The sequence below is a fragment of the Camellia sinensis genome, chromosome 12 (genome assembly GCF_055761805.1).
Source record: "Camellia sinensis isolate YWXY chromosome 12, ASM5576180v1, whole genome shotgun sequence".
Taxonomy (NCBI): Eukaryota; Viridiplantae; Streptophyta; class Magnoliopsida; order Ericales; family Theaceae; genus Camellia; species Camellia sinensis.
In genome coordinates, this window is record NC_138972.1 from 81,537,021 (window position 1) to 81,564,816 (window position 27,796).

The 27,796-nt window shown below is 38.1% G+C and overlaps 1 protein-coding gene across 1 annotated transcript; it reads left to right on the plus strand.

The window, feature by feature from the left end:
* The first annotated feature begins 1,553 nt into the window (after positions 1-1,553).
* ATSEC20 (Sec20 family protein) lies at positions 1,554-27,629 on the plus strand. The gene is made up of 7 exons (XM_028263654.2): positions 1,554-2,094; positions 2,746-2,815; positions 4,562-4,617; positions 4,780-4,855; positions 4,991-5,027; positions 26,517-26,631; positions 27,110-27,629. The coding sequence occupies exons 1-7, from the start codon at positions 1,802-1,804 to the stop codon at positions 27,348-27,350; spliced, it is 888 nt and encodes a 295-aa protein (XP_028119455.2). The 5' UTR covers positions 1,554-1,801; the 3' UTR covers positions 27,351-27,629.
* Positions 27,630-27,796: the final 167 nt, after the last annotated feature.

The following is a 27,796-nucleotide window of genomic DNA, read 5'->3' on the forward strand; positions in this document are numbered from 1 at the left end:
ATTAATTACACTGACCTTTCTTGAGGTTTGAAGGAAATACAGTGAGCCTTATAATTTTGACATAATTATAATAAGCTCCATTAAAATTTTAATTAATATAACACTTAGTCCATTTTTCATCAACAATTTGTTAGTTATATAGATAAAAAAAAATGATATTGTCGTCTCTTTTACACGAAAATGTATACTTTACTTTCTTTATATTTGTATTTTTGCACGATCTGCATTAGTTTTGATTCATTTAATTTTACTAAAAAAAGGTCAATGTAATTATTTCAAAACTGTGAAACTTACACCCTGTTTGGGAATAGGTTATTTTAATTGACTTTTTGACTATTTTAACTTGGCTAAAAAAGTTATGTTTGGGATGATAATTTTTTTTTTTATAATTGATTTGAGAGTTATGAAAAAAAAAGTGAAATAATTATGGTTTGGATGTGACATTTTGTCTTATTGACTATTTTAACTTATTCTGTATTTATTGACTATTTTAACCTAAAATCAACTTTCCAAACACCCCCTTAGTGTTTTTTTTTTCCAACCTTAAGGGGAGGTTAGACCTTATTTAGAAAGTTGGCTATTTTAATTTTTGACTAGTTTAGTAGGCTACAATATTTGTGTTTAGAAAGATAGTTTGATTTTTTTGTAGTTGGATATAATATTTGTGAGAAAAAAAAGTGAAATAATTATGAGTTTAATGTGACTGTAAGAATTTTTCCTAAATATGGCTTAATGTGGCTTATGCATAATTATACTATATTCATCTCATTAAGCAAGATACATGTACATTAATTATATGGTGACTAATTATTGATGAATGCACCTATATATACATAATGTATAGAAGACTAATAGAGATAGTGTCAATGCATTGAATGTGATAGATTTATTATGAATGAATCTTAGAGATGCATTATGTATCTATTATGAATGTAAAAGATACATTAATCTATCTAATGAATTCATTAATATAGAAGATGCATTATATATCATGAATGTAAAAGATACATTAATCTATTTAATGAAGTTCACTGTATGAATGAATTCTTTGATGGGAAGAATACTAGTATAAATAGTGTAAGGTCCCAAACCACACTCTCCATTACAAAACTCAAGTTGTCTCCACAAGAAGGCTCTCATCGCCTAGAGAGAGAAGTTGTTTGAAGATCTTAGACAAGTAAAGAACTTGAAGATCAAGGTCTTCTATTCAAGGTTTCTCTATTAAGATTTTTATACTATCATGGATCAAGGTATGTATACACTTATTTTGTATAATAGAAATTCATATAGTTTTTATGTATAGAATTGAATCCTTAATGGTTTTTAGTTTATGTTCCGCAAAATTTTCTATCAGTGATATTTTGTCTTATTGACTATTCTAACATATTTTATCTTTTTATAAATTTTAGTCCAAAAAAAAAAAAAAAAAAGGCATTTGTCAAACAAGGCCATAGTGTTATTTACCCAAATTAAAAGGTTAAAAATATAATTTACAACTATTATTTTCAAAAAATTGGGTCGAATTCAAAACCTCACATCACGTTTTAACCCATGCTGTTCGGATTTAGTCTGACCCGGCCCAGAGGTCATTCTATAATGTATAACCCATTTCCATTTACCTGCGTTTTCCCAACTCCCAAACAAAGGAATCGAAAAACAAGAGTGAATCAGCAGTCTACAACACTCTCCTTCAAAATCAAAAAAATTTCCAAGTTATTGTACAATTCAGATTTTATTTGAAGAAGAAACCCCAAAACTAGGTAGATTTGACGCAGATCTAGTGTAACCTATAGTGGTTTAAATGGACAAGGTTGTGGAGGCTGTTGAGAAGGCGAAGAAGGATTGGGAAGAGGCGTATCGACGAACCAAAGACACGATCAAGTCAATCGAAGAGTTCGGTAAATCAACAACAGGAAGCTCCGATGCGGAGCAGAAGAATTCTCTGCCCAGATTGAATGGCATCGCACAGGACGCTCTGGCTTTGCTCAATTCTTTGCACTTCAATCTCGATCTTCTCGCTCCTCAGCTACCCACTGACGATCAAGTTCAGGCCGCCCAGTCCTTGCTCGATTCATGGAAACACCAAATCCAAAGGCACCAACTCTCTCTCTCTCTCTCTCTACATATATATATATATATATATATGGGTTGTTGGGAAAATGATTAAAAGATAGAAGAATGATTTCTGGGTCATGGTTTTTTTTGCTACTTTAGTTTAAGAAATTTGAAAATTTTGCTTTTGTAGATCTAGAATGGCCTCTTTAATTTTTAATTTTTGATTTTCTTGCATTTTCTGGGCGACCAAACGGTGCTGAATTTATTCTCTCTCTCTCTCTCTCTCTCTCTCTCTATGTATATACATATACATGTGTGTATAGGGTTGTAGGGAAAATTCTAAAGAGAGAAGAGTGAGAGTTTCTGGGTCGTAAAATATATATATGTATATAATATATTGCTACTTTAGTTTAAGAAAGTTGAAAATTTTGTGGGTGACCGATCGGAGCTGAATTTATGGGTTTTTGGGTCGGGTATTTTGATATTTTAGTTTAAGAATGTTCAAATTTGTGCTTTGTATCAGTTTGGTGTTGATCTAGAATGGGCTTATTTATTTATTTTTGATTTTCTTGCATTTTCTGGGTGACCAAAAGGAGCAGAATTTATTGTTTTTCTTGATAATGAGTTATTGGGCGGAGTTAGTTCATGTTTATCTGTACATAATAATGCTCTTTATTACTATTTGTTCAGTTTGCGGTTGAGTTTGAGAAATGCGAATTTGCAAGCAAAGGCTAACATGAGGAAAGCGGCTCAGGAAGAGGTAATTGACTAGCTTTGTTCAATCGGTTGCTAGTTTAGCTTGTTTAATAAACCATTCATTGCAATCAAGCTGATCCTAGGAAGCATGGATACGGATACGGGATACGGATACGGATGCGATACGATACGGCGATACGACAAAATTTGAAAAACTAGGATACGGGTACGGCGGGGATACGTTCGTAAAAAATATTATTTTAACAATTTTTAGTAATGCAGTATGCATAAAAATAAAACTTAAAGCAAAATACAACTTGATAAAGAAGAAAGATTCCTACAAAACTAAGAGTCTTCAAGGTCAATAGCTTCAACTTGTTCCCCTTCATCCGTGAATATCACAAGACCTTAGCTAAAGCTAAAGTCAAAAAACCATTCTTAGATAAAAATTTCAGCAAATATACTTTTTTAAGTCATCAATGATAGCCTAGGAAGCATGGATACGAATATGGTGATATGGGGATGTGGATATGTCGATATGTCAAAATTTGAAAAAGTATGATATGGGTTCAGCGGGGATACATTCATAATTTTTTTTTTTTTTTTGTGATTTTAATAATGTAATATGCATGAAAATAAAACTTAAAGTAAATTAATAAATAAAGAGAGGGATTCCTATTAACCTAAAAGTGCTCAAACATTCATAAAACATCCAAAACTAAAAGCAAAAACAAATGCAAATGCAAATTAAGCATTATCCTTACATGCCAACACCAAAAAAAGAATGAGAGCAGAGAGAAGAAACGTGAGAGAGTGAGAAAGCGAGAGAGAAGTGAGAGAAACAACAAGGATACATCAATTTGACAAATTCTATTACTTAAGCTCTCACTATATTCCTCTTATGAAAGAACTAAACAAAATATTATAAGTAATATGTAACTTCGAGTATCCGATACTTCAAAATTAAGTATCCGATACTTCAAAATTAATAAAAAATTAATTAAGAAGTATCCGATACTTTTAAGAAGTATCCGATACGTATCCGCGAGTATCCGAGGAGTATCGGTATCCGATAAGTATCCGATACGGATACGTCACCATTTTTGAAGTATCCGTGCTTCATAGAGCTGATCCTATGAAATTGTTCACTGATATTTATCTTCATTTGTAGTCCCTTTTTTTTTTTTTTGGTGTGCACGTGCGCGGCAATTTTCTTTATTTGAAGCAATGTGTATGTGGCGGTGTTTGGGAAGTCAAATTTGGGGTTTTTTTGGGGCTAAAATTCACAAAAAAACAAAATAAGTTAAAATAGTCAATAAGACAAAATGAGTGTTTGGGAAGTTGTTATTTTAGTTCGTTATTTTAGTTTTTGGCTATTTTAAGAGATTAAAATTTTTGTATTTGGGAAGATAGTTAAATTTTTTTGTAATTGGATGTGATATTTGTAAAAGAAAAAGTGAAATGATTATGGGTTTGATGTGACATTTTGTCTTATTAGCTATTTTAGCCACAAAAGCTAAAAAAACTTCTTTCCAAACACTTCTGAAATATCACATCAAATTCATAATCATTTCACTTTTTCTCTCACAAGCATTACATCCAATTACAAAAAAATTCAATTCTCGTTCCAAATACAAAAATTTTAACATACTAAAATAGCTAAAAACTAAAATAGCCAACTTTCCAAACGAGGTCTGTGTGTCATATAATACTTGGGAAGTTGGGAATGTAGATCTTTAGAATTTTTAAAATTTCTCTACTCTAAATATTCCAAGTGAAGTGTAGTTTGATATGGTTGTATCAATTCTAGAGAGAACTTCTTTTGGGAGGAGGAGAAGAGTCCACAATTCGCAGGCGCAATTTACAGTACGTATTTCTCTGTTGGCTTTTTGTTTTATACTCACATTTAAATATCATAACTCATGAGATATTTGTATTATGGTTAGTGGTGTTAATTGAATGTCCAAATCTTTACTCAGTGTGGATGTGTTTATTATAAGGGATTTATGATTTCTAATTGCCTACTAGGACGAAAGCTGGAATGACATCTGCTGCAGAAAGCATCACTGAGAGCCTTCGGCGAACTCGTCAGCTGATGGTTCAGGTTATTAGCCGTGCTTGTTTTTTCCCTTCTTTTTATTGAATTTGCATTCGATGACTGTATATTAGTATTATTGTTTGACTTCTACTGTTTTAATTATTAATGAATTAATGTTCTGAGTGTCATTATCTTTTGTAGGAGGTTGAAAGAAGTGCAAGCACACTTGTGGCTGTTGGTATGTTCTTTTATTATTACAAATGTTTATTGTTCTAACTTAGAAAGCTCAGAAATCTATCACCAAATAGTACTACTTCTGTTGCGTGTATTTTAGTGGTCTTCTCTTGCGCTTTTAATGGTTGCTATGTATCATCCATCTGTGAGTTTTTTATGTGATAATATTGGGTGCTATTTATTTGGAAAGAACAAAGTTGTTAGATTTCTAAGGAATCATACAACTATGGAATCCCAACTAGAGAATGTGGAAAAAGAACTCTCTTAATTTTCTTAACAATGAATGTGATCATTATGAAGTGGGGGCATAAATGGTCAATTTTATGTATTGCACTGTAAATTCACAAGCAGTGCTCGTGAAATTGTGCCGGCCTGGTTCATTTTGCATTGCATCTAGACCCCTTCTTTTCCTGATCGTGTTTCTAAAGATGCCTCACCTTGATTTTCAAGAGCAAACATTCTTTGGAAGTCTCATAGCTTCTTTGCTTAATTATATGAAAATAAAGGAAGCTATATATATGTATGTATGTAGATATTTTAAGGGAATAGCACTCCTACGACATCTCAAGAAATGTTAAAATATTGTTCTTGTATGGAGTAATTCAGAATTGGATAATGTTTGAGTAGGAATCCCATCTCCTTTGTCAATTGATATGATCAGCCTCCTTTTCATTATATTCCTTTTTCTTTCACTAACATTTTTGGGAGAATCTCTTCCTCTTTCCGCACCAAAATTTTTCTTTAGTGACACATTCAACTTGTTACGAGACAAGTACAGAAAAAGGTAAACAACACTGTTGTCATAAATTGAAATCAGGAGATACTATCAGGACAATGAAGGAACATGTTTGTTGCTTCGTGTTGCTGGTTAGCCATCTTAGTCATTTTATTTCTTCCTCAGATTTTTTAACAAGTTATCTGCATCTAAAGGTTTATAGTCTATAGACAAGGAAAAAAGAGTGATCTTTGCAATCAAGGGCTATTTGCAAGTGTATTATCTATTGGCGTTACACTAGTTGAGTTGATTAATCCATTTTTGAAGTATTTGGATGTTTATGATAAGAATGATGGTGGTTAAAAATGGAATCTAGTGATTTAAAGGTTGCAATCAAAGAAGAATGTTGTTACCTCTCCACATCTATATAATCTTAGGTATTATGGTACAAATCTTTGATGGGCACAAAAAGGGGAAAAAAAAAAAGAGATCATAATAGAAGTTAAAAAAAATCATTAGAAAGAACTAGATTTCATATTTTTAGAGAAAAATAAATTTTTGGTAAGTGGAATGTTTTAGAAAAGACATCAAAGAGGATGGTCATGTACAACTAACCAAAACAAGAGAGGTTCAAAAACACAAAAGCAAAGAGATGATGGAGATAAGAGATTGGGTGAAGAAGAAGGCAAAGTAGTTAGAGAGAGAATAATGGCAAGACTCTCCCATGGATCTCTTACTTTCACTCTCAAGGTTGATAATGGAGAAGGGAAATTAGTTCTTTCCCAAGAGTTATCTCTCCAAAATCCATCTCTTGTAAAGCTATGGGTAAGTGCTATTTATAGGCACCTCATGATGTAGGATGGAACCCATGTGCAAAGTATATGGAGAATATTCTCTCTAACCACCTTGTCCGAAGAGGTGACCTCTCTGAGGATGAGGAAAATCCCGAAGAGGAGATCAACCTTTCGGCGAACTCTTCTTTTTAGCCACACCTAACCAATGATCCCTAATCATCCCAAAGGGTTAGGGGTAATCCCAGAGGACGCCCTGTCACAGAAGGGTCAGGGGTAGTTTAAGAGAACGCCTATGTTACATGGACTCTTCAAAATAAATCAAATACCCGTGTCGGACACTCGACACTCGGACAAGGGTATGGGATATGTGTCGGATACTTTTCAACGAATATTTCTTATATAATTGTATATAACACTATTATTATATGTACATATTGTTGTGTAATTGCTATAAATGTCATTTTGACACTATAAGTTAAATATAATACCATTTTATCTCACGTATTAAATTAAAAATATAAAAATATGACATTTTTTTGCTGAGTCCGCGTATCCTTAAATTTATGATTTGATGAGTCCGACCACTAGATACATACCCGCACCCGAGTCCATGTAACATAGGAGAACGCCCTGCCGCAAATATTGTCGAGTCTCAGGGACTCCCTAGATCGTGCCACCTCGACCCGCGTATAGGCTAGTTTAACCGAAGGGTGAATTTATCTTCACTCACCGTCTTCAGGATCGGGTTCTTTGTTCGGACTCCATCACGTCCATGGTTCTGGTGCGTAGATCCCGGAAAGTTTCGAGCCTACAAGTGTTTTGGGACTCATTAACAAAGTGACTTCTAGATTGCGTTCGAATCCGTTCAAAGCCAAACGCTTTGGATCTCTAGGTTCATGGATCCGAAACCCTTTCAAGTCTGAGCTCAAATAGGTCTCTAGGTTCGTGGTTTCAAACCCTTTCAAGACTAAACCAATACTTCAGAGAATGGATCTCCTCCGAGGGTTTCATCTCTAGGCCTCATCGGATGGGCTTGTTGGACTCTCTTTAGAGAAATATGCTTGAAATGTATCCTTCTCGGCCCAATTTGTTAACTTTCTTATGGGGCCGTTCAATAGAATTCATTTAGCCCATTTGGCAATAATTTTTCGAAGTTCACCAAATTTTGGACTTTCCGATTAGGCTTCGATTGGGCCCAATTAATTTAGTGGACTCAAGTTAACACCTCTTACATTTTGCCTCTTGCATGTATGAGAAATTTTGAATTACTTGGACATGTATATTTTCACTTCTTCGGCCATGCTTCGCATCACGCCCTTGGCAATGTGTTATTAGGTTCTTTTGAAATCTTAAAAAATTGTTTAGAATTTCATCATTCTAACCTCGCAGTTGCGTCCAAAATGGTCCGTTTAGCTTGGATCAACTTTCGTTGCATGTTCGGGAGCCTTACTGAAATACTTTCCCGAGAGGTGGGCCACACCATAATTATCTAAAAATTCGGGACTAAATTACAATTTTCAAAATATCAGAAAATATTCTACCAATACTAAGGAATATCTGCCCGCATCATGCTACGTCAGCCTGTGTTATGTTTCTCTCAAATAAATATTTAAACACTTGGCTTTGGTGGGATGTGTAGGTGTTATGCCCTAGATGCACCGGATAATTCCTTGTGTATTGCCTGAGCCGACACAACTTCTCTTCATTATTTTGATTCCAGAATTTTGCAAATCCTTACTATTCGCTAATCCAAACTTTTCTCCTCCAAGTCAAAAGAAAATCAACTAACAGAAGACCCGTTTATATATATATATATATATATGCTCTTAGAATATTTGAGAGACCACAGGACCATACACAATTTTTTTTTTTCTTGTTTGGGAATGATAGCAGGCCCATTATATATATATATATGTGTGTGTGTGTGTGTGTGTGTGTGTGTGTGTGTGTGGAATATTTAAGAGAATATTTCAAGAATCACACCTCTCTCTTTTATATTTAAAGAAAAGGACAAAACCTAATCCATAGTTCATTTTTTTTTTTGGTTTGCTGCACAACCATTTCGGCTCTCTCTCTCTAAACCAAGAGACCAACCTAGATTTCTTGCAAATAAATAAATCTTAAAAACTTGGGCCCCCTTATATCTATATATATATTTTGCTTAAAGGCAGCAACACAGAGACCTACTCCATGATTGAAGGCGGCAACATAGAGACTAGTAGTGAGACCAAAAAAGGCAACCAACGAGTAGCAACGCCCATTTCGGCGGAGCACTGTCGCCGAGTACGGCATCTCTGTCGTAATCTTCCTAATCCGAACGATTGATGCTGAGTCGGTGTCCCGAAAACCCTATTCTCAGCCCACTCTATATACTGGAACAAGACCTAGGTACCATCTTACTTTGCACTCCATTGAAGACCACTGTCGCCGGCCTCCTTCCTTTTTATTTTGTCACTTTGGCTGGGATTGCACATCGCCATGAACCATCACTACTTCTTGCCACAGCTTCGTTACAGCACAGATTTCACCAACGTTGTCGAGCACCCCGTCGGCCCATGCGACAGTCAACCGGAGTCCTACCCTGTGGGTGTGACTACCCAGCTCGCAAGGCTTGCTTCGCGTTCACAACCTCCAACCTAGCCACTGCCTTCAGCCGTGATTTGATCAACGCCGACCACGCCGCCTTTTCAACGTGGCGTCGGTCTGCCAAGCTACTCCGTCGCTTGTTCGCGTCACACTCGACACTGCTGCGTCTTTGTCCTCTAGCGCCACTCGTGTTGCTGCCGACCTGTCCTGGTTATTTTTTTGGAACCAAGCCAGCTCTTAGTTTTGATGAGCTTTAGTCTTCATTTAACGAACTTCATTCTTCTTCATTGCTCCGGATCTGTAGACAAGCTGTTGTTCAAAACCCATTTATGAATTTCATTGTTTTGCCAAAATCTTTCCTCTAATTATAAACTTCATTTGGTTTGGGATTCGGGTTATTCGAAGGCTCGTAATTCTGATTTGAGATAACCAGTGCTCTGTTAAATCTTGGTTTAGTATCTCTGACTTGTTTTGAGAATGTATATTCTGAAACCTTTGCATGAGATTTAAGCGTCCATTGGTGATCCTGACTTGAATAGAACTTTGATGCAGTAATTTTGTCTTGAAATAGCTATTGCCTCTGTTGAATCTTGATTTGCATGAGAAATGTAGTCCTGAAATTCATGTTTTGAAGCTTGACCTTGTGTTGATAAATCTGACATAGATGGAGTATTAATGCTGAAAAGATTCATTGGTGTAGAGAGAGATAATTTGAATCCTTTGAGTTTTGTTGGTGTTACTCAGAAAATATGAGGAAGGAATATATTTTTAATCACTCAAAGAATGAGAACATGATTCTCTCTTATAAAGAGAGCAATTACAACAGAAAAGGAAACTAATTAAAGCTAATATTTGACAGCTTCTACTTTCCTATTTTTCCTGATTCTATACAGCCTTTACTTTCCATATTTACATAGGAAAAAACAGATCCTAGAATATTGACTAAATCAAGGCAATAATAACCAAATTTCCAGCACTCCCCCTCAAGCTGGTATGAAGATATCTTCCATAGCCAGCTTGCTAGTCAGCTTATCAAATTGCTTCTTGTGTAGTCCCTTCGTTAGCACATCAGCTAATTGTTCACCTGTTGGAAGGTAGGTCATACATATTATGCCAGCATTGATTTTCTCCTTGATGAAATGTTTATCCACTTCTATATGTTTTGTGCGATCATGTAGAACTGGATTATGAGCTATGGATATAGCTGCTTTGTTGTCACAATAGACCTTCATAGGAGTCGGGTGAGAAAGCTTTAATTTTTCAAGAATTCTTTTAATCCACATTACTTCATAGATTCCATGGGCAACAGCTCTGAACTCTGCTTCTGCACTATTTCTAGCTATCACATTCTGTTTTTTACTCCGCCATGTAACTAGGTTCCCACCTACAAAGGAGCAGTATCCGGATGTTGATCTCCTGTCTGTAACACTTTCTGCCCAGTCTGCATCTGTGTATACTTCAACTTGAAGATGTCCATGTTTCTTGAACAGTAAGCCTCTCCCTGGAGTTCCTTTCAGATATCTTAAGATCTTATAAACGACCTCAAAGTGCTCTGCCCCTGGTGAGTGCATGAACTGACTTACCATGCTGACTGCAAAGGCAATATCAGGCCGCGTATGAGACAAGTAAATCAATTTCCCTACAAGTCGCTGATATTGTTCCCTCTCTTTGACTTCTTCAGCCTTAGCAGCTTGTAACTTCAAGTTAGGCTCGATCGGAGTCTCCACCATCTTACAACCAAGCATACCAGTTTCTCCAAGGAGATCATGAACATATTTTCTCTGATTAACGAATATATCTTCCTTGGATCTTGCAAATTCCATTCCGAGGAAATACTTGAGGGCTCCCAGATCCTTAATTTGAAATTCTTTTGCGAGTTTCTCTTTGAAGGCTGCTAACTCTGCTTCATCATCACCAGTTAAAATGATGTCATCAACATAAACAATCAAAATTGCAATTTTACTGTCTTTTGAATGTTTATAAAATATTGTGTGATCTACTTGACTCTGCGAGAAGCCACAACTGATAACTGTCTTTCCAAAGCGTTCAAACCACGCTCTTGGTGATTGTTTGAGTCCGTATAATGACTTGTTCAATCTGCATACTTTGTCGCTATCAAGTCTCTGTTCAAATCCCGGCGGTAGGCTCATGAACACCTCCTCTTCAAGATCACCATTGAGAAATGCATTTTTAATGTCAAGTTGATGTAGAGGCCAATCTGAATTTACTGCAAGAGATAACAGTACTCTGATGGAATTTATTTTAGTAACAGGAGAAAACGTCTCCTGATAGTCGATCCCATAAGTTTGAGTGAAGCCGTTAACCACCAGTCTCGCCTTGTATCTCTCAACGCTTCCATCTGCGTTACATTTTATCGTAAACACCCATTTACACCCAACTGTTTTCTTGTCTTTAGGTAGATCAACTATCTCCCAAGTACCACTTCTCCTTAAAGCATTCATCTCCTCCATGACTGCTAATTTCCAATTTGGATCATCCAATGCTTCCTGTATATTCCTTGGAACAAACAAGTATGAAATCCTAGATGTGAAAGCTCTATGGTTTTTAGACAGTCTTTGATAGGAGAGGTAATTTGCAATAGGATGTTTAATGCGATTTCGGACATCTTTCCTAATTGCTATAGGAACATCAAGGTCGGAAAAGAAGGAATAGGATTACCTAAAATTTCGATGCCAGAACTCGGGTGGACATTCGGGTCATTAGGATGAACATTCGGGTCATTATTCCTCAAATGAAATCGCTTCCTAGTATAAACCTGAAGCTCAGAATTTAGATCATTTTGTAGTACTTCTCCCTCTAAACAAGAATCTTCTTGACTAGGCACCAAAGAACTTGGTTCTCCTAAGTGATCATTATCAGACAGATGTGGTTTTTGTGTAGAATAAATGACATTGGGGAGTGGGATAGAAATATCCCAAAAATTGTCTTCTACTCCACTTGTCTCCCCCTGAAGAGAATTGTTGGGGAAGAAGGATTTTGTTTCCACAAATGGCACATCCATACTCACATGAAATTTCTTAGTTTGAGGATTGAAACACTTATACCCCTTTTGGTTTGAGGAATAACCCACAAAAACACATTTTATAGCACGGGGGTCAAGTTTTGAACGAAATTGACTGGGAACATGAACATAGGCAGTACATCCAAAAACTTTGGCGGGTAAATCAGAAAACAACCTCGTGTCAGGGGAAAAAAGTTATGAGACAATCAAAAGGTGTTTTGTATGTTAACACCTTTGTAGGCATCCTGTTTATCAAATAAGAGGCTGTTATAATTGCTTCACCCCATAAATATTTAGGAACATGCATGTAAAACATTATAGCACGTGTTACTTCAAGTAAATGTTTATTTTTTCGTTCTGCAATGCCATTTTGTTGAGGGGTATCTCGACATGCAGATTGATGAAAAATCTCCTTTTTTGCCAAAAACTCACCCAACTGCTCATTGAAATATTCTGTTCCATTATCAGAATGTAAAATACTAATTTTGGTTTGAAATTGGTTTTCAATCATATTGTAAAAATTTGTGAATAAAGTTTTCACTTCAGATTTTTTATTCATCAAATAAATCCAACATAAGCGGATATGGTCATCAATAAATGTAACAAACCATCTTTTACCAGAAAGAGTAGTGATTTTAGAAGGGTCCCAAACATCACTATGAATCAAATAAAAAGGTTTGGAAGCCTGGTAATGTTTTGGCAAATAAGTAGAGCGATGAAATTTTGCAAAAATGCAACTTTCACAATGAAAAGAAGAACAATCAATCCCTTTAAATAGTTCTGGAAATAAATGTTTCAGATAAAGAAAACTAGGATGCCCTAGCCTATAGTGCCATAGCATTATTTTTTCTCGAACAGAGATTGAACTAGTACTATTAAAGCTCTTAGCTTTTTTATTACTAAAAGGTACTTCATCAAAGTAGTAAAGACCTTCAAGCATCCTAGCACGCCCAATCATCATCCCCGAGTTCTGGTCCTGAAATTCACAATGGGATTCAAAAAATGTAACACGACAATTAGAATCCTTAGATAGTTTACTGACAGACAAAAGGTTACAGGCTAAGTTGGGGACGTGAAGAACAGAATTGAGATTAATTTTCTCAGTTAGTTTAATAAATCCTTTTCCTGCAATAGGTGAAAAACTACCATCGGCTATTCTGATTTTGTCATGACCAGAACAAGGGAAATAGGTACTAAATAAATGGGAAAAACTAGTCATGTGATCGGAGGCACCGGAATCTATGATCCACGGAGAGAAGTTTAGGCAAGAGAAGGCTTTAGGATTTCTACCTGTTTGTGCCAAAAAAACACTAGGAGTACCGGATGAGGAGTTGGATTTTATCAGCTTTAAGAGTTGATCAATCTGCTCTTTGTTGAAGGGACCTGAATCGGCTTCATTTGCAGTAGGAAAGCCATGATTCTTCTCTCCTTGTTTGCTGCTTTTTCAGTTGACAGGTTTGCCATAGATCTTCCAACACATTTTGCGTGTATGGCGAGGCTTGTTGCAAAAATCACACTAGACCCGTGGCTTATCATCAAACCTGCGCTGGTAATTTGCAGCCTTGTTGGCCGCAGCATCGCTAATTAAAGCAGAAATTTTAATTGACTCACCAGTACCTTTTTTCTTAAGCATGACGCTCCTTCGGCTCTCTTCCCTTCTGACTTCGGCAAATACTTCGCCAATGGATGGGAGAGGAGGTCTGCCAATAATTCTTCCTCGCACTTCATCGAACTCAATGTTGAGGCCGGCAAGAAACTTGTAAATACGGCTGTCTTCCACAGTTTTCTTGTGGTGGTTGCAGTCGTCAACCGATTTCCATTCGTATGTGTTGAAGATGTCAAGATCCTGCCACAACCTTTTCAAAGAATTGAAATATTTTGTGACGGAATCATCTCCTTGACGAATCTCTCCCAACTTCAAAGTCAATTCGAAAACTTGAGATTGATTTCCTAGGTCAGAATACGTCTGACTAACATTATCCCACAACTCTTGTGCAGTAGTATAGCACATGTAATTAGAGCTTATATCCTCCTCCATGGAATTGACCATGTCATAAGCATGGAGTTTTCAGCGTCCCAACTGTCGAACAGCGGATCATTAACAGCAGGAGCCTTCTTGTCACCAGTGATGTAACCGATCTTTCCTTGCCCACGGATATACATCCAGACAGATTGTGACCAGCGGAGAAAATTATCACCATTTAGGCGGATGGTGGTGATTTGGACAGAGTGAGAGTTGGACGTTTTCACCGGAATGGTAGCGGCAGGGGTTGAAGTGGTTTCGGACGTGACTTCCGACATTGCTCTGATAGCAACTCTGAAAATATGAGGAAGGAATATATTTTTAATCACTTAAAGAATGAGAACATGATTCTCTCTTATAAAGAGAGCAATTACAACAGAAAAGGAAACTAATTAAAGCTAATATTTGACAGCTTCTACTTTCCTATTTTTCCTGATTCTATACAGCCTTTACTTTCCATATTTACATAGGAAAAAACAGATCCTAGAATATTGACTAAATCAAGGCAATAATAACCAAATTTCCAGCAGTGTTGCTATTGAAAATTTTGTTAAACTTGCTCGGAGGAATAAAATTGTTGTAGCATAAGTTGCTCATTACTTATTGTTGATGTCGCCTGTATTTCGGTAACGTTTAAATCATAATCTGAACTCGATATTGTTTATATCGTTTGTCGACTTTACTATTTCAGGCGAATGAATTCTCGTAAGAACTCCACAACCCCAGTGTCCTCAGAACCCGCACTAATGAAAGCAATGGTTGTTCCTTGGAAGTCCGAACGGAAGCAAGACTGTCCCTTAAGAGCCCGAAAGTAGCACACACCCTACTTCGGAAAGAAAGATCCCTCGCAATAGAAGTAAAGATTGTCTCTCGGAAGTCTGAGCAAAAGCAAGGCTGTCCCTTAGAAGTCTGAATGAATGCAAGGTTGTCCCTTGGAAGTTCGAGTAGATGCACACTTCTACTTCGGCAATAAAGATCCCTCTGGAAGGCAACCAAGTTTACCAAGCTTGCACCAACAGAAGTAAAGATTGTCTCTTGAAAGTTCAAGCGAAAGCAAGCTTGTCCCCCAGAAGTCCGAGTGGATGCGCACTTCTACTTCGGCAGCTAAGGGAAGTAAAGGCTATCCCTTGGGAGTTCGAGTAAGAGTACACTCTACTTTGACAAGAAAGATCATCGGAGCTCGTACTGATGGAAGCAAGGGTTGTTCTTCGGACCTGCACTAATGAAAGCAAGAGCTGTCCCTCGGAAGTCCGAATGGAAGCAAGGCTGTCCTTCAGGAGTCTGAATAGTAACACACACCCTACTTCGGCAAAAAAGATATCTTTTGACAGGCAACCGAGTTTCGAGGGTTGTTCTTTGGAAGTCCAAGTGGGAGCACCACTTTAGTAAAAAAGATCCTCGAAGCTCACACTGATGGAAACGAGGTATGTTTTTCGAAAGTTTGAGTGGGAGCACACACTCTACTACAGCAAGAAAGATCTTCAAAGCTCGCATTGATGGAAATGAGGTTTGTTCTTCGAAAGTCTGAGTGGGAGCACACTGTACTTCAGCAAGAAAGATCCCTCAAAGCTTGCACTGATGGAAGCAAGTGCTATTATTCGGAAGTCCGAGTGGGAACACACTCTGCTTTAACAAGAAAGACCCTCGAAGCTTGCACTGATGGGAGTAAGTGTTGTTCTTCGGAAGTTGGAGTGGGAGCACACACTCTATTTTAGCAAGAAAGACCCTCAAAGCTTGCATTGATGGAAGTAATGGCTGCTCTTTGGTGGTCCGAGTGGGAGCACACACTATTTCGGCAACTAATGGAAGCAAAGGTTGTCCCTTTCCGAGTGGGAGTACACTTCTACTGCGTCAAGAAAAGTCCCTTCAGGTTGGTAACCGAGTCTACTACTCCTTCTTCGAGGGGCAACAAAAATTGACCATTCCAAACATCACCATGAAGTTGTTGATGCTTGCCGACGTCGAGTTGGCCTCCATTTGTTGCCAGTGGTGCGAAATGTGAACCCATCACCAACATGGTGTGGGTGAGATTTTGAAGGGTCGTGAGAATCTCTTGTTGAGTGTGTTGGAGTCCTTGAATGGCTTCAAGGATGAGATGTGAGTCTTGAACTTGAGTCCTCTCATCACCACCATTGGAAGAGCCTTGTTGATGAACTTCTTCTCCCGTCATCTTCACCGGAGTTGTGTAGATTTCGGATCTTGTTGAGACCATTAACCAATCTGCCTCCCCAGTAGAGTCGCCAAATGTATGAGAGGGTTCAAGAACGTCGTTGGAAAATTCGAAGATCTTTGAAGAAAATTCGAATTCTCTAGAAATGATGAGAGGCTTAGATTCTTCAATAGTCATAACTAAGAACACAAAAGCAAAGAGATGATGGAGATAAGAGATTAGGTGAAGAAGAAGGCAAAGTAGTTAGAGAGAGAATAATGGCAATGCTCTCCCATGGATCTTCCACTTTCACTCTTAAGGTTGATAATGGAGAAGGGAAATTAGTTCTTTCCCAAGAGTTCTCTCCAAAATCCATCCCTTGTAAAGCTGTAGGTGGATGCTATTTATAGGCACCTCATGATGTAGGATAGAGCCCATGTGCAAGACACATGAGGAATATTCTCTCTAACCATCTTGTCCGAGGAGGTGACCTATCCGAGGATGAGGAAAACCCTCGAAGAGGAGATCAACCTCTCGGCGAACCCTTCTTCTTAGCCACACCTAATCAATGATCCCCAATCATCTCAAGGGGTCAGGGGTAGTCCTAGAGGACGTCCTGCTGCAAAAGGGTCAGGGGTAGTTCAAAAGAATGCCCTGTCGCAAATATTGCCGAGTCTTAGGGGCCCCTTAAATCGTGCCACCTCAACCCGAGTATAGGCTAGTTTAACCGAAGGGTGAATTTATCTCCACTCACCGTCCTCGGGATCGGGTCCTTTGTTTGGCCTCCATCACGCCTATGGTTCTGGTGCGTAGATCCCAGAAAGCTCCGAGCCCCCAAGTGTTTTGGGACTCATTAACGTAGCAACTTCTAGATTGCATTTGAATCCATTCGAAGCCAAGTGCTTCGGATCTCTAGATTCGTGGATCCGAATCCTTTCGAATCCGAGCTCAAATAGGTCTCTAGGTTCGTGGTTCTGAATCCTTTCAAGACTAAGCCAATACCTCGGAGAATGGATCTCCTCTGAGTGTTTCATCTCTTTTGAAAGCAACGGTTAACCTCCTCGGACCCCTGCATGATTTGGGCCTCCATGGATGGGCTTGTTGGACTCTCTTTAGAAATGTCTGCTTGATGGGTTTTTCTTGGCCCAATTTGTTGGCTTTCTCGTGGGCCCATCCAATAGATTTCACTTGGGCTCATTTAGTAATAATTTCTCCGGACCCATTAATTTTGGGCTTTCTGATTAGGCTTCGATTGGGCTCAATTAATTAGTAGGCTTAAGTTAACCTCTCTTACATTTTGCCCTTTGCATGTATGGAAAATTTTGATTTTCTCGGACATTCACATTTTCACTTCTTCGATCACGCTTCGCTTCATTCTCCAGGCATGTTTTGTCTTGACATGGCTTATGGAAAAAAAAATTGATGATTCATCATATCCTATGAAAAAGATTGACAAGTAATAAAAGAGATATTTTATCATTATGCGCTGTTTGGCAAACGCGCTTTATATTTGTGCCACTTTTTTTTTTTCTTCAGAAAGCCAACCTTAATTCTTCAATTCCCTTAATCAGCAAGCATGATTCCAAGCCTTCTTTTTCCTCTAGAACATTCGAAGGTCAACTTTCTTATTCCAAGTAAAAGAAAAGTAAAGCACTTATATTCTTATTCTTGAAAAATTAGGCCAACACACCACTCCTTTTTTTTTTTTATTATTATTTTTGTTTAGGAATATAGCAGGCCCATTATATATATATATATATATATATTCAGAATTTTTTGAAGGAATATTCAAGGAATTATACCCTTTTTTTTTATTTAAGGAAATGGACAAAACCTAATCTATAGCTATTTGTTTGTTGCCCACAGCCATTCGGCTCTCTCTCTCTCTGGGTGTTTTTTTTCCCCTCTGAAATTTCTGAGTCCTTCCCAACTTTCCACTCCAGCGCTCCAAAACTTCTTTGAATACAAATTCTGCCATGCATGATTTTCTGATTTCTTTTGATTTCAAGTTTTGAAACCGAGTTTTCACCGAGTATTTTTCGACTCATTGACTGAGACTAACCCAGTATTTTTCTTCTTCAACAAACCAGAGGGTACCACCTTTTGCACACTGACTATTATAGCAGCACCAAGCAATGCCGCCGACCTAGCCTAGCTCCGACTACCGTAGGCATCACGACCCAAGCTGTTGCCCCCCTATCGGTGCTTCACTTCGGTGTAATGACACAGCTTCTCAGAGACCTAGACACATCGGAGCTCAGTTTTTTTTTTTTTTTGGTGACCAACGCCGACACGGACTCTGCTACGACATCTCTGTTGCTTTTGGCCTCAACTGCCCAGTGCCGACCACTGTTGGCTCCTCTCTGCCGCGACTTTGCCTCCTGCTCCGGCTGTTCAGCACCACCCACACACGCCGCCCACTCAACGTGTTGTGTGTGGTCTTGCCTAGCGCAATCTCGGCGATATTTTTTAGAGCTCGAACCACTTAGATCTCAGTTTTGCTTGCACACCCACTGGTTTCAGCCACGATTATTCAATGTTGACCATGTCGCCAACTCAACGCAGCGTCGATTTGCCTAGTTCTTTTCTGAACCACAGTTTGCGCCGCCATTCTTGCTGATTATGGTTTTGTAAGCTTGTGGGTAAACTCTTTGAATTTTTTTTTTATTTTGGTGGAAGCCTTTTTTTTGTGGAAAACCTATTTTCAGAATCTATAATTCCAGTGGATTTTTGTATTAGCTCAAGGACTTTGATACACTGGGCCTTAATATTTGCAATTTGAAATTCCATTGAGGAGCTTGAATAGAACTTTTGGTGTTGTGACTCCCACCGATGTTGAAATTTGTAGGTCTTAAGAGTGGTTGAATTTTTTTTCCTTTGCCATCTTGAGGAAATGACTCATTGATACTGGACTTGTTGTCATAATGATGAATTTTACATAATGTTGGAGGTCGTAGAGCTGCCGAGAATTTTTTTTATTGCTTGAGCAATTTTTTTGTTGTAGAGTCTTGAGTCTAGAAATCACTGTTTTAGAGCTTGAATTTGTTGATGTTGCCCCATTCCGATAATGCCTGAATCATCATCTGAAATTGATATTACTCATATCATTTGTCGGCTTTACTATTTTAGGTAAATGAATTTTTGATCGAAATCCAGGACCTCGGGGCATTCAGAACCTACACCAATGAGAGTAAGGGTTGCCCCTCGGAAGTCTGAATGGAAGCAAGGCTGTCCCTTAGGAGTCCGAAAATAGCACGCACCCTACTTCAGCAAGAAAGATCCCTTCTAGTAGGCAACCGAGTCTCAAGGGCTGTTTTTCGAAAGTCTGAGTGGGAGAACACACTCTACTTCAGTAAAAAAGACCCTCGAAGCTAGCAGTGCACACACTCTACTTCAACAAGAAAGATCTTCGAAACTCGCACTAATGGAAGCGAGATCTGTTCTTCGAAAGTCTAAGTGGGAGCACACACTCTACTTCAGCAAGAAAGATCTTTGAAGCTCGCACTGATGCAAACAAGGGTTGTCCCTCGGAAGTCCAAATGGAAGCAATGGTTGTCCCTCGGAAGTTTGGGTGGAAGCACTCTTTTCTTTGGCAAAATAGATCCCTTCTGGCTGGTAACCGCAAGAAAGATCCCTTTTAGCTGGCAACCGAGTCTACCAAGCTCATACTAACGAAAGTAAAGATTGTTCACTGGAAGTCCGACAGCAGTGGTCTTTAATGGAGTGCGAAATAAGATGGTACTTGGGTCTTGTTCCAGTATACAGAGAGTGGGCTGAGAATAGGGTTTTCGGGACGCCGACTCAGCATCAATCGTTCGGATTGGGAAGATCACGACAGGGATGCCATACTCAGCGCTCGGCCGAAATGGGCGTTGCTGCTCGTTGGTTGCCTTTTTTGGTCTCACTACTAGTCTCTGTGTTGCTGCCTTCAATCATGCAGTGGGTCTCTGTGTTGTTGCCTTCAATCATGCAGTGGGTCTCTGTGTTGTTGCCTTCAAGCAAAAAATATATATATATATATAGATATAAGGGGGCCCAAGTTTTAAGATTTATTTATTTGCAAGAAAGCTAGGTTGGTCTCTTGGTTTGGAGAGAGAGCCGAAATGGCTGTGCGGCAAACCCAAAAAAAAAAATAAGGAGCTATGGGTTAGGTTTTGTCCTTTTCTTTAAATAAAAAAAAAAGAAAGTGTGATTCTTGGAAAATTCTCTTAGGCCTAGTTTGGGAAGACTAAATAAGTGTACTTTTTGACTTTTTATGAAATATGGGTTGGGTTTGGGTTGGGTTTGAAGTGATGTGTTAGAGAGATGATGTGACTTAAATAAGATGATGTGACTTAAATAGGATAGTGACTTTTTGACTTTTTATCTTTTTTCAATTATGCCAAACTTGGCCTTAAATATTCTATATATATATATATATCTAATGGGCCTGCTGTCATTCCCAAACAAGAAAAAAAAAATTGTGTATGGTCCTCTGGTCTCTCAAATATTCTAAGAGCATATATATATAAATGGGTCTTCTGTTAGTTGATTTTCTCTTGACTTGGAGGAGAAAAGTTTGAATCGGTGAATAGTAAGGATTTGCAAAATTATGGAATCAAAATAATGGAGAGAAGTTACGTGGGCCCAGGCAATACACAAGGAATTATTCAATGCTTCTAGGGCATAACACATACACATTTCACCAAAACCAAGTGTTTAAATATTTATTTGAGAGAAACATAACACAAGGTTGACGTAGCATGATGCAGGCAGATATTCCTTGGTATTGGCAGAATATTTCCTGGTATTTTGAAAATTGTAACTTAGCCCCGAATTTTTACATAATTATGGTGTGGCCCCCCTCTTGGGAAAGTATTTCAGTAAGGCTCCCGAAAATGTAGCGAAGGTTGATCCAAGCTAAACGGATCGTTTTGGACACAACTGCAAGGTCGGAATGGTGAAATTCTAAACAATTTTTTAAGATTTCAAAAGAACCTAATAATACATTCCCGAGGGCATGATGCGAAGCATGGCCGAAGAAGTGACAATATACATGTTCAAGAAATTCAAAATTTTCCATACATGCAAGGAGCAAAATGTAAGAGATGTTAACTTGAGCCCACTAAATTAATTGGGCCCAATCGAAGCCCAACCGGGAAGTCCAAAATTTGGTGAGCTTGGAGAAATAATTGCCAAATGGGCCAAATGAATTCTATTGAACGGCGCCATAAGAAAGTCAACAAATTGGGTCGAGAATGATACATTTCAAACATATATCTCTAAAGAGAGTCCAACAAGCCCATCCGATGAGGCCCAAAGATGAAACCCTTGGAGGAGATCCATTCTCTAAGGTATTGGCTTAGTCTTGAAAGGGTTCGAAGCCACGAACCTAGAGACCTATTTGAGCTCGGGCTTGAAAGGGTTTCGGATCCATGAACCTAGAGATCCGAAGCGCTTGGCTTCGAACGCAATCTAGAAGTCGCTCCATTAATGAGTTCCAGAACACTTGTGGGCTCGGAGCTTTCCGGGATCCACACGCCAGAACCATGGACGTGTGGAGTCCGAACAAAGGACCCGATCCCGAGGACGGTGAGTGGAGATAAATTCACTCTTCGGTTAAACTAGCCTATACCCGGGTCGAGGTGGCACGATCTAGGGGGTTCCTGAGACTCAGCAATATTTGCGGCAGGGCGTTCTCTTGAACTACCCTTGACCCTTCTACGGCAGGGCGTCCTCTGGGACTACCTGTAACCCCTTGGGATGATTGGGGATCATTGGTTAGGTGTGGCTAAGAAGAAGGCTTCGTCGAGAGGTTGATCTCCTCTTCGAGGGTTTTCCTCATCTTCGAAGAGGTCACCTCCTCGAACAAGGTGGTTAGAGAGAATATTCTTCATGTGCCTTGCACATAGCCTTCATCCTACATCATGATGTGCCTATAAATAGCACCCATCCATAGCTTTACAAGGGATGGATTTTGGAGAGACAACTCTTGGGAAAGAACTAATTTTCCTTCTCTATTATCTACCTTGAAAGTGAAAGTGGGAGACCATGGGAGAGCATTGCCATTATTTTCTATCTAATTACTTTGCCTTCTTCTTCACCCAATCTCTTATCTCCATCATCTCTTTGCTTTTGTGTTCTTAGTTGTGACTATTGAAGAATCTAAGCCTTTCATCATTTCTAGAGAATTCGAATTTTCTTCAAAGATCTTCGAAGATCTTTGAATTTTCCAACGACGTTCTTGAACCCTTTCATACATTTGGCGACTCCACTGGGGAGCTTGAATAGAACTTTTGGTATTGTGACTCCCACGGCTGTAAGAACGACTTAAAAGATGGGGCCCTGGCTCAATAGTAGCAATCAAATCTTTCAGAATATAAATTGTAGTGTGGTAGCATACAATGGTTCCTTTCTTAGCTGTTATTACGAACCAAGCCACGGCATGCCTTTGAGTTATGGTAGCTTTTTGAATGGAGATAGAGATGACAGTACAATAGGGCGGATTTTTTTTACAATTAGACAAATTACGTTTCATCGTTGAGACAACACGGTACAATAATCTATTGGGTGGTGTTGGCGGTGAAAAGTTGTTTGTCTTATTGTAAAAATAATACATGTTATTGTACTATTATATGTATTATCGTACTATAGTGCGTATTATTGTTGTATTATGGCATACATATCCATGTGCTGCTCATGTATCCTCTATTAATGTAATATGTCTTGGAGCCCTCCCCGTTGTCCATATAACGGAGCTTCCATCATCATTGTAAGTAGGCCTCGGCCATTGATGTACTATACTTGTTTTAGTGTGCCTAACGATCATTTCCTTCTTTGTGATTGTACCTCCTTTGTGGTTGTCATGTTGGTATCAGAGCCATGGCAGCTGAACTCTATCATCTTGATTTTTTTTAACTCGTGAACTCGAGTCCTTCTCCTTACTTTGAAGTGTATGCTCCGTGCTTGCACCTTCCGGTGGATCCTCCACATCAAATGCTTCACTGCTCTGGACCTACTTTGTGTATTTCCTTAGTTTATTTCAACTAAGATATCGTTACAATGAAGGGGAATAGTACCTTGAGACTTGTCCTATTTTGATTGTGTCTCGGTTTAACTCTCTTTTCTTTTGACTTTACTGATGATGAAGTAACTACTAGTTTACCATTTATGGTTTTTGGCTATGAAGCATGGATATTTCAAAAATGGTGTCGTACGAGTATAGGATACGTATCAAATACGGATACGCGTCTGATACGGCGGGATATGTATCGGATACGGCAAATAAGTATCCGATTTTTATTTTTTAATTTTTAATTTCGAATATGCGATGGATACTTGAGGGATACTTCAAGATACGTGTGGAATATGCGAGGGATACGTCAAATAAGTATCCAAATTTGTTTTCTAATTTTTTGTTTTTTATATTTTAATACACCAAATAAGTATATTATTTTTTTTCCAATTTTATATTTATATTTTTTTCAATGGTCAATACTCGCTGCTCTCATTCTTCTTCCTTTTTTTTTTTCCTTTCTTTTTTTTTTTTTTTTCCCCTCCGACATTGTTTTAATGTAAGTATTTCTTTATCAAATTTTTAATTTTAGGAACTTTAATTTTAGTATTTCTTTATTTAATAGGAATCCCTCTCTTTATTTATTAATTTACTTTAGGTTTTATTTTCATGCATATTATATTATTAAAATTATAAAAAATAAATTTTTTTTACGAACGTATCCTTCTGTACCTGTATCTTACTTTTTCAGATCTTGGCATTATCACCATATCCATATCGCTGCATCGCCGTATATCGTATTTGTATCTGTATCCGTGCTTCCTAAGTTTTTGGAGATTGATTTGGTTGTCCTTAGGCCAAGTTTGGCTATCCTAAATAAATACACACTTTTTATCTTTTTATCTTTTTTCCATCACATCATCTTTCTATTTTTCTGCACATCTTTTCGTAAAAAGACAAAAAGTGCACTTTTAGGTCATCCCAAACAACCCCCAAGTATAAGAAAAATAAAAATCTTTGTTACTCCACGAATTTGCCATCTAGTAGTAAAGCTTTCTCTTATGTTTTATCCTCCTTTTCTTCCTCTTGCCATACTTCTTCTAATGTCAAATATCTCTATTGTGAAGCGAACTCTCACATCGCTTGGCTACTAAAGTAATGTGTAGTATAAAAGCGTAAGGGCACCCTCACCTCAATAGCTAGCTTTTGGGGTTGAATTCTACCCAAGACCGTGTAACATGATATTAAAGTTGAAGTACCAAGGATGGGTAGGGTGTGTGTCTTTGGTCTGCACATGCTTCAGGTGCTGCCAAGTGAGCACGCTAGGCGTGAGGGAGGGTGTGAAGCGAAGTCTCACATCGCTTGGCTTCTAGAGTAATATGCAGTATAAAAGTGTAAGGGCACCCTACCTCAATAACTAGCTTTTGAGGTTGAGTTCTACCTAAAACCGTTTAACATCTATGAATTTAAATATACCTTCCTGTACATAGTAAAGTACCTGTTACAGAAGTCCAACCTCCTTAATCCTTATCAAGCTTTTTCTAAACCAACTTTTTCAGTAAAGCAAAATGTTTAAACAACTTATGTTGAGGTTTCTCATTTTGGCCAATGTCTCATCCCAGCCACTGAAGTTGAACAACCTACCAATTTGAATTTTTCTACTGATCTTTACCATTTTTGGTGCCAACAACTCATCTTCATTTTGGAGCAGTATGACTGGCCATTAACTTTCACATTACAGAAAGGATCTTCCTGTTGTCTCTTAGATTGCCCTTGTGGATACCCAATTCCTTTTACAATAAGACAAACTAATCAACTTTGATGTACCAGAACTTTTTTATGCTCATCAAGTTGAACTTTGTGGGTTAATGGTATTGATCCAACTCATGTTCCCTCAGCTCTTTTTCGCAAAGGGACCTCACACTGATAGGGCTGAAAACAAGCCGTGTGGGAGCTTTTGGTGTTCGAGCTTGGTTTGCCATATTAGTCGAGCTCAAGCTTGTGCTCAAGCTTAAAAAATAAAGCTTGGCTCCAGCAATTCGATTACATAAACAAGGCGAGCTCATTCTTGAAAGAAAAAAAAAATTCAAACCTACATTAATTTGCTTATTAAGAGAAAGGAAATATATATATATATATATAAAAAGAAGGAAAAAAGAAAAAAAGAAGAAGAAGAAGAAAAGAAAAGAAAGTTATGGGCAAAATATAAAAGAATGTTTGTATAGGCCTGTGAATAAGTTCAAGTCTGACCACACTAGATGAGATAAGCTTGATTGGAGCCAAGGCTTGATAGAGTTTGAAATAAGCCAGAAGCCTGCCATGTTTGGTTCAATTCGTGTACACACTTTTTCCTAGGGGTGTGCAAATGAACATTGAACCAAACTGAACCTGACTTCTATGGTTGGATTTGGTTCCTTAGACTAACGGTTGGTTCAATCGGATTGGTTTTGGGTTGCATTTCTTCCAAACTGAACCAACTCAAGACCCAAGTTTACCCAGCATGCATACTTCATATCTGTAGCTTTTCGGAAATACAATAAAGCAAAATTTTAGTTGTCTCACTGATGTGGGAAATTGACTTTGGCTGGGCTAACCATTTATGCAGCCAAAGTAATCGGCTTTGCAGTCTTGGGCCAACCTTTTTGGCCTGGCTAATCACCGTAACTGGGCTGATCACTGTAACTGGGTTGTTTTGACTTGAGCTTAAATGAAATTAAAATTTTGCACAAACCATAATTTAGAACTGAACCATGGTTCCTTGGTTTGGTTTGTAAATAGTAACGGTTCAGTTCTGAGTTGAAACTTGGGAACCGACCTGGGTCAGTTTGGTTCTGGGTTGGTTTAACATCAACCTGAATCAAAGTGACGCATGTGCACCCCTACACTGGATCAACTTCCAGCAGCATGAATCTTTCCCTTCAAATTTACCTATCATGACTAATAGAGAGCAATTTACGGAGAACATACAAACTTTTTTCTTGGTGGAATCAATATTTGACATATCTACCACAATTTATAAATAAATTTCTCTTGTCAATTGTATCTTTTTGTTCTTGATGACAAAAATTACGGCCCCATGAAGTGTGAAGGAGTACATACTTCACTACAGAATGAGTTGTTGTAAAGTGAATTTTTTTACTATGCTTTGCATTTGTTCAACATGTACTACTAGATGACTCTAGATAACAATTTATGCTTTCAATACTGCAGAGGAATCTACAGGAGTATTAAGGAAGGCTGAAAGCGAATACAAGGGACACCGCTCATTGCTGTCACGAACCCGAAACCTACTCTCAACAATGCAACGTCAAGACGTCCTTGACAGGTATAGGGTAAAAAGTAGTACACCCCCTCACCCCCTCTAGTTCAACTTCTAGACTTAATAGATCTGTTTGACACAGTTGTGTTTAGTACCACTTTGTATGATGGCCCCCTTTTTTTTTCTTTTCTTTTTTTACACAGGTTCTTCTTTTATATATACTTGTTTGCTTATTAAAAAAATCAAAAAATAGTACACCCCCTCGGCCCGTCCTCTACACCATCCATAGGCCTTGTTTGGTGCAATATTTTGTAAATTGAAAGCTAAGCCAAAAGCAATCCACCCCCTTCGTTTTGATAATCAGTTTTTTAAAGCTTAGTTAAGCTATTTTTACCTAAGAAGCTGTAAACAAAAGCTGCATCAAACAATTTGGCACAAATTCCCAAGATCAAAAAAACAAAAAAAAGGAAGCTACAAGCAGCTCACATAACTTGTACCAAACAGCCCCATGAGCAAGTTTCAGACTGAAGTTCTATTTTTGCAGGGTTATAATTGTTATCGGATTTCTGTTGTTCTCGTGTGCTGTTCTCTACGTTGTGTCAAAGCGTATTGGACTACTCAAGTTGCAGAGGCAAGTCACTGCTGCCATAAAGGCCGGTATGGCTGGACAAGCAGAGATTGGACTCAGACCTGATGGGAATGGCATAAACTTTGCTCGGGTCCATGAAAATGTAGTTCCTAACGTGGATGTACCATTAGAACAGCGCATGCATGATGAACTCTGAAGTTTCTGAGAATCTCTTACATTCTTTCTGTAAATACTAGTTTCCCTAATTACTACATACCATGGTGCTTGGTCTGTCCCTGGAGTTCATGGTTTGGTTTCACAAAAATTGGTCAAGAGTATAGCACACAATCTGCCACACTTTTATGGCTTTCTCTTGTTCTTTTTGTTTTAATTTTCAAGTGAGTTGAAATGTTTATTTTTGGTTAATGACTTGGAATTTTAACAGAAGCGTACTCTCTTTTTGGTGATATTTCACTCTCATAAGGTTCTTTTGAAATATTTACTACTTTCATGGATTGGAATTGTGAAAAATGGACATTAAGTACGGTAGTGATTCAAATTGATCTATTTCTGCCAAAAAAAGGGAAAGAAAAATGGAAAATGAAAAGACAAATCTAGTTTTGAACTCAATGTAGCAAAGGGTGTGAAATCTTTCCACAAATC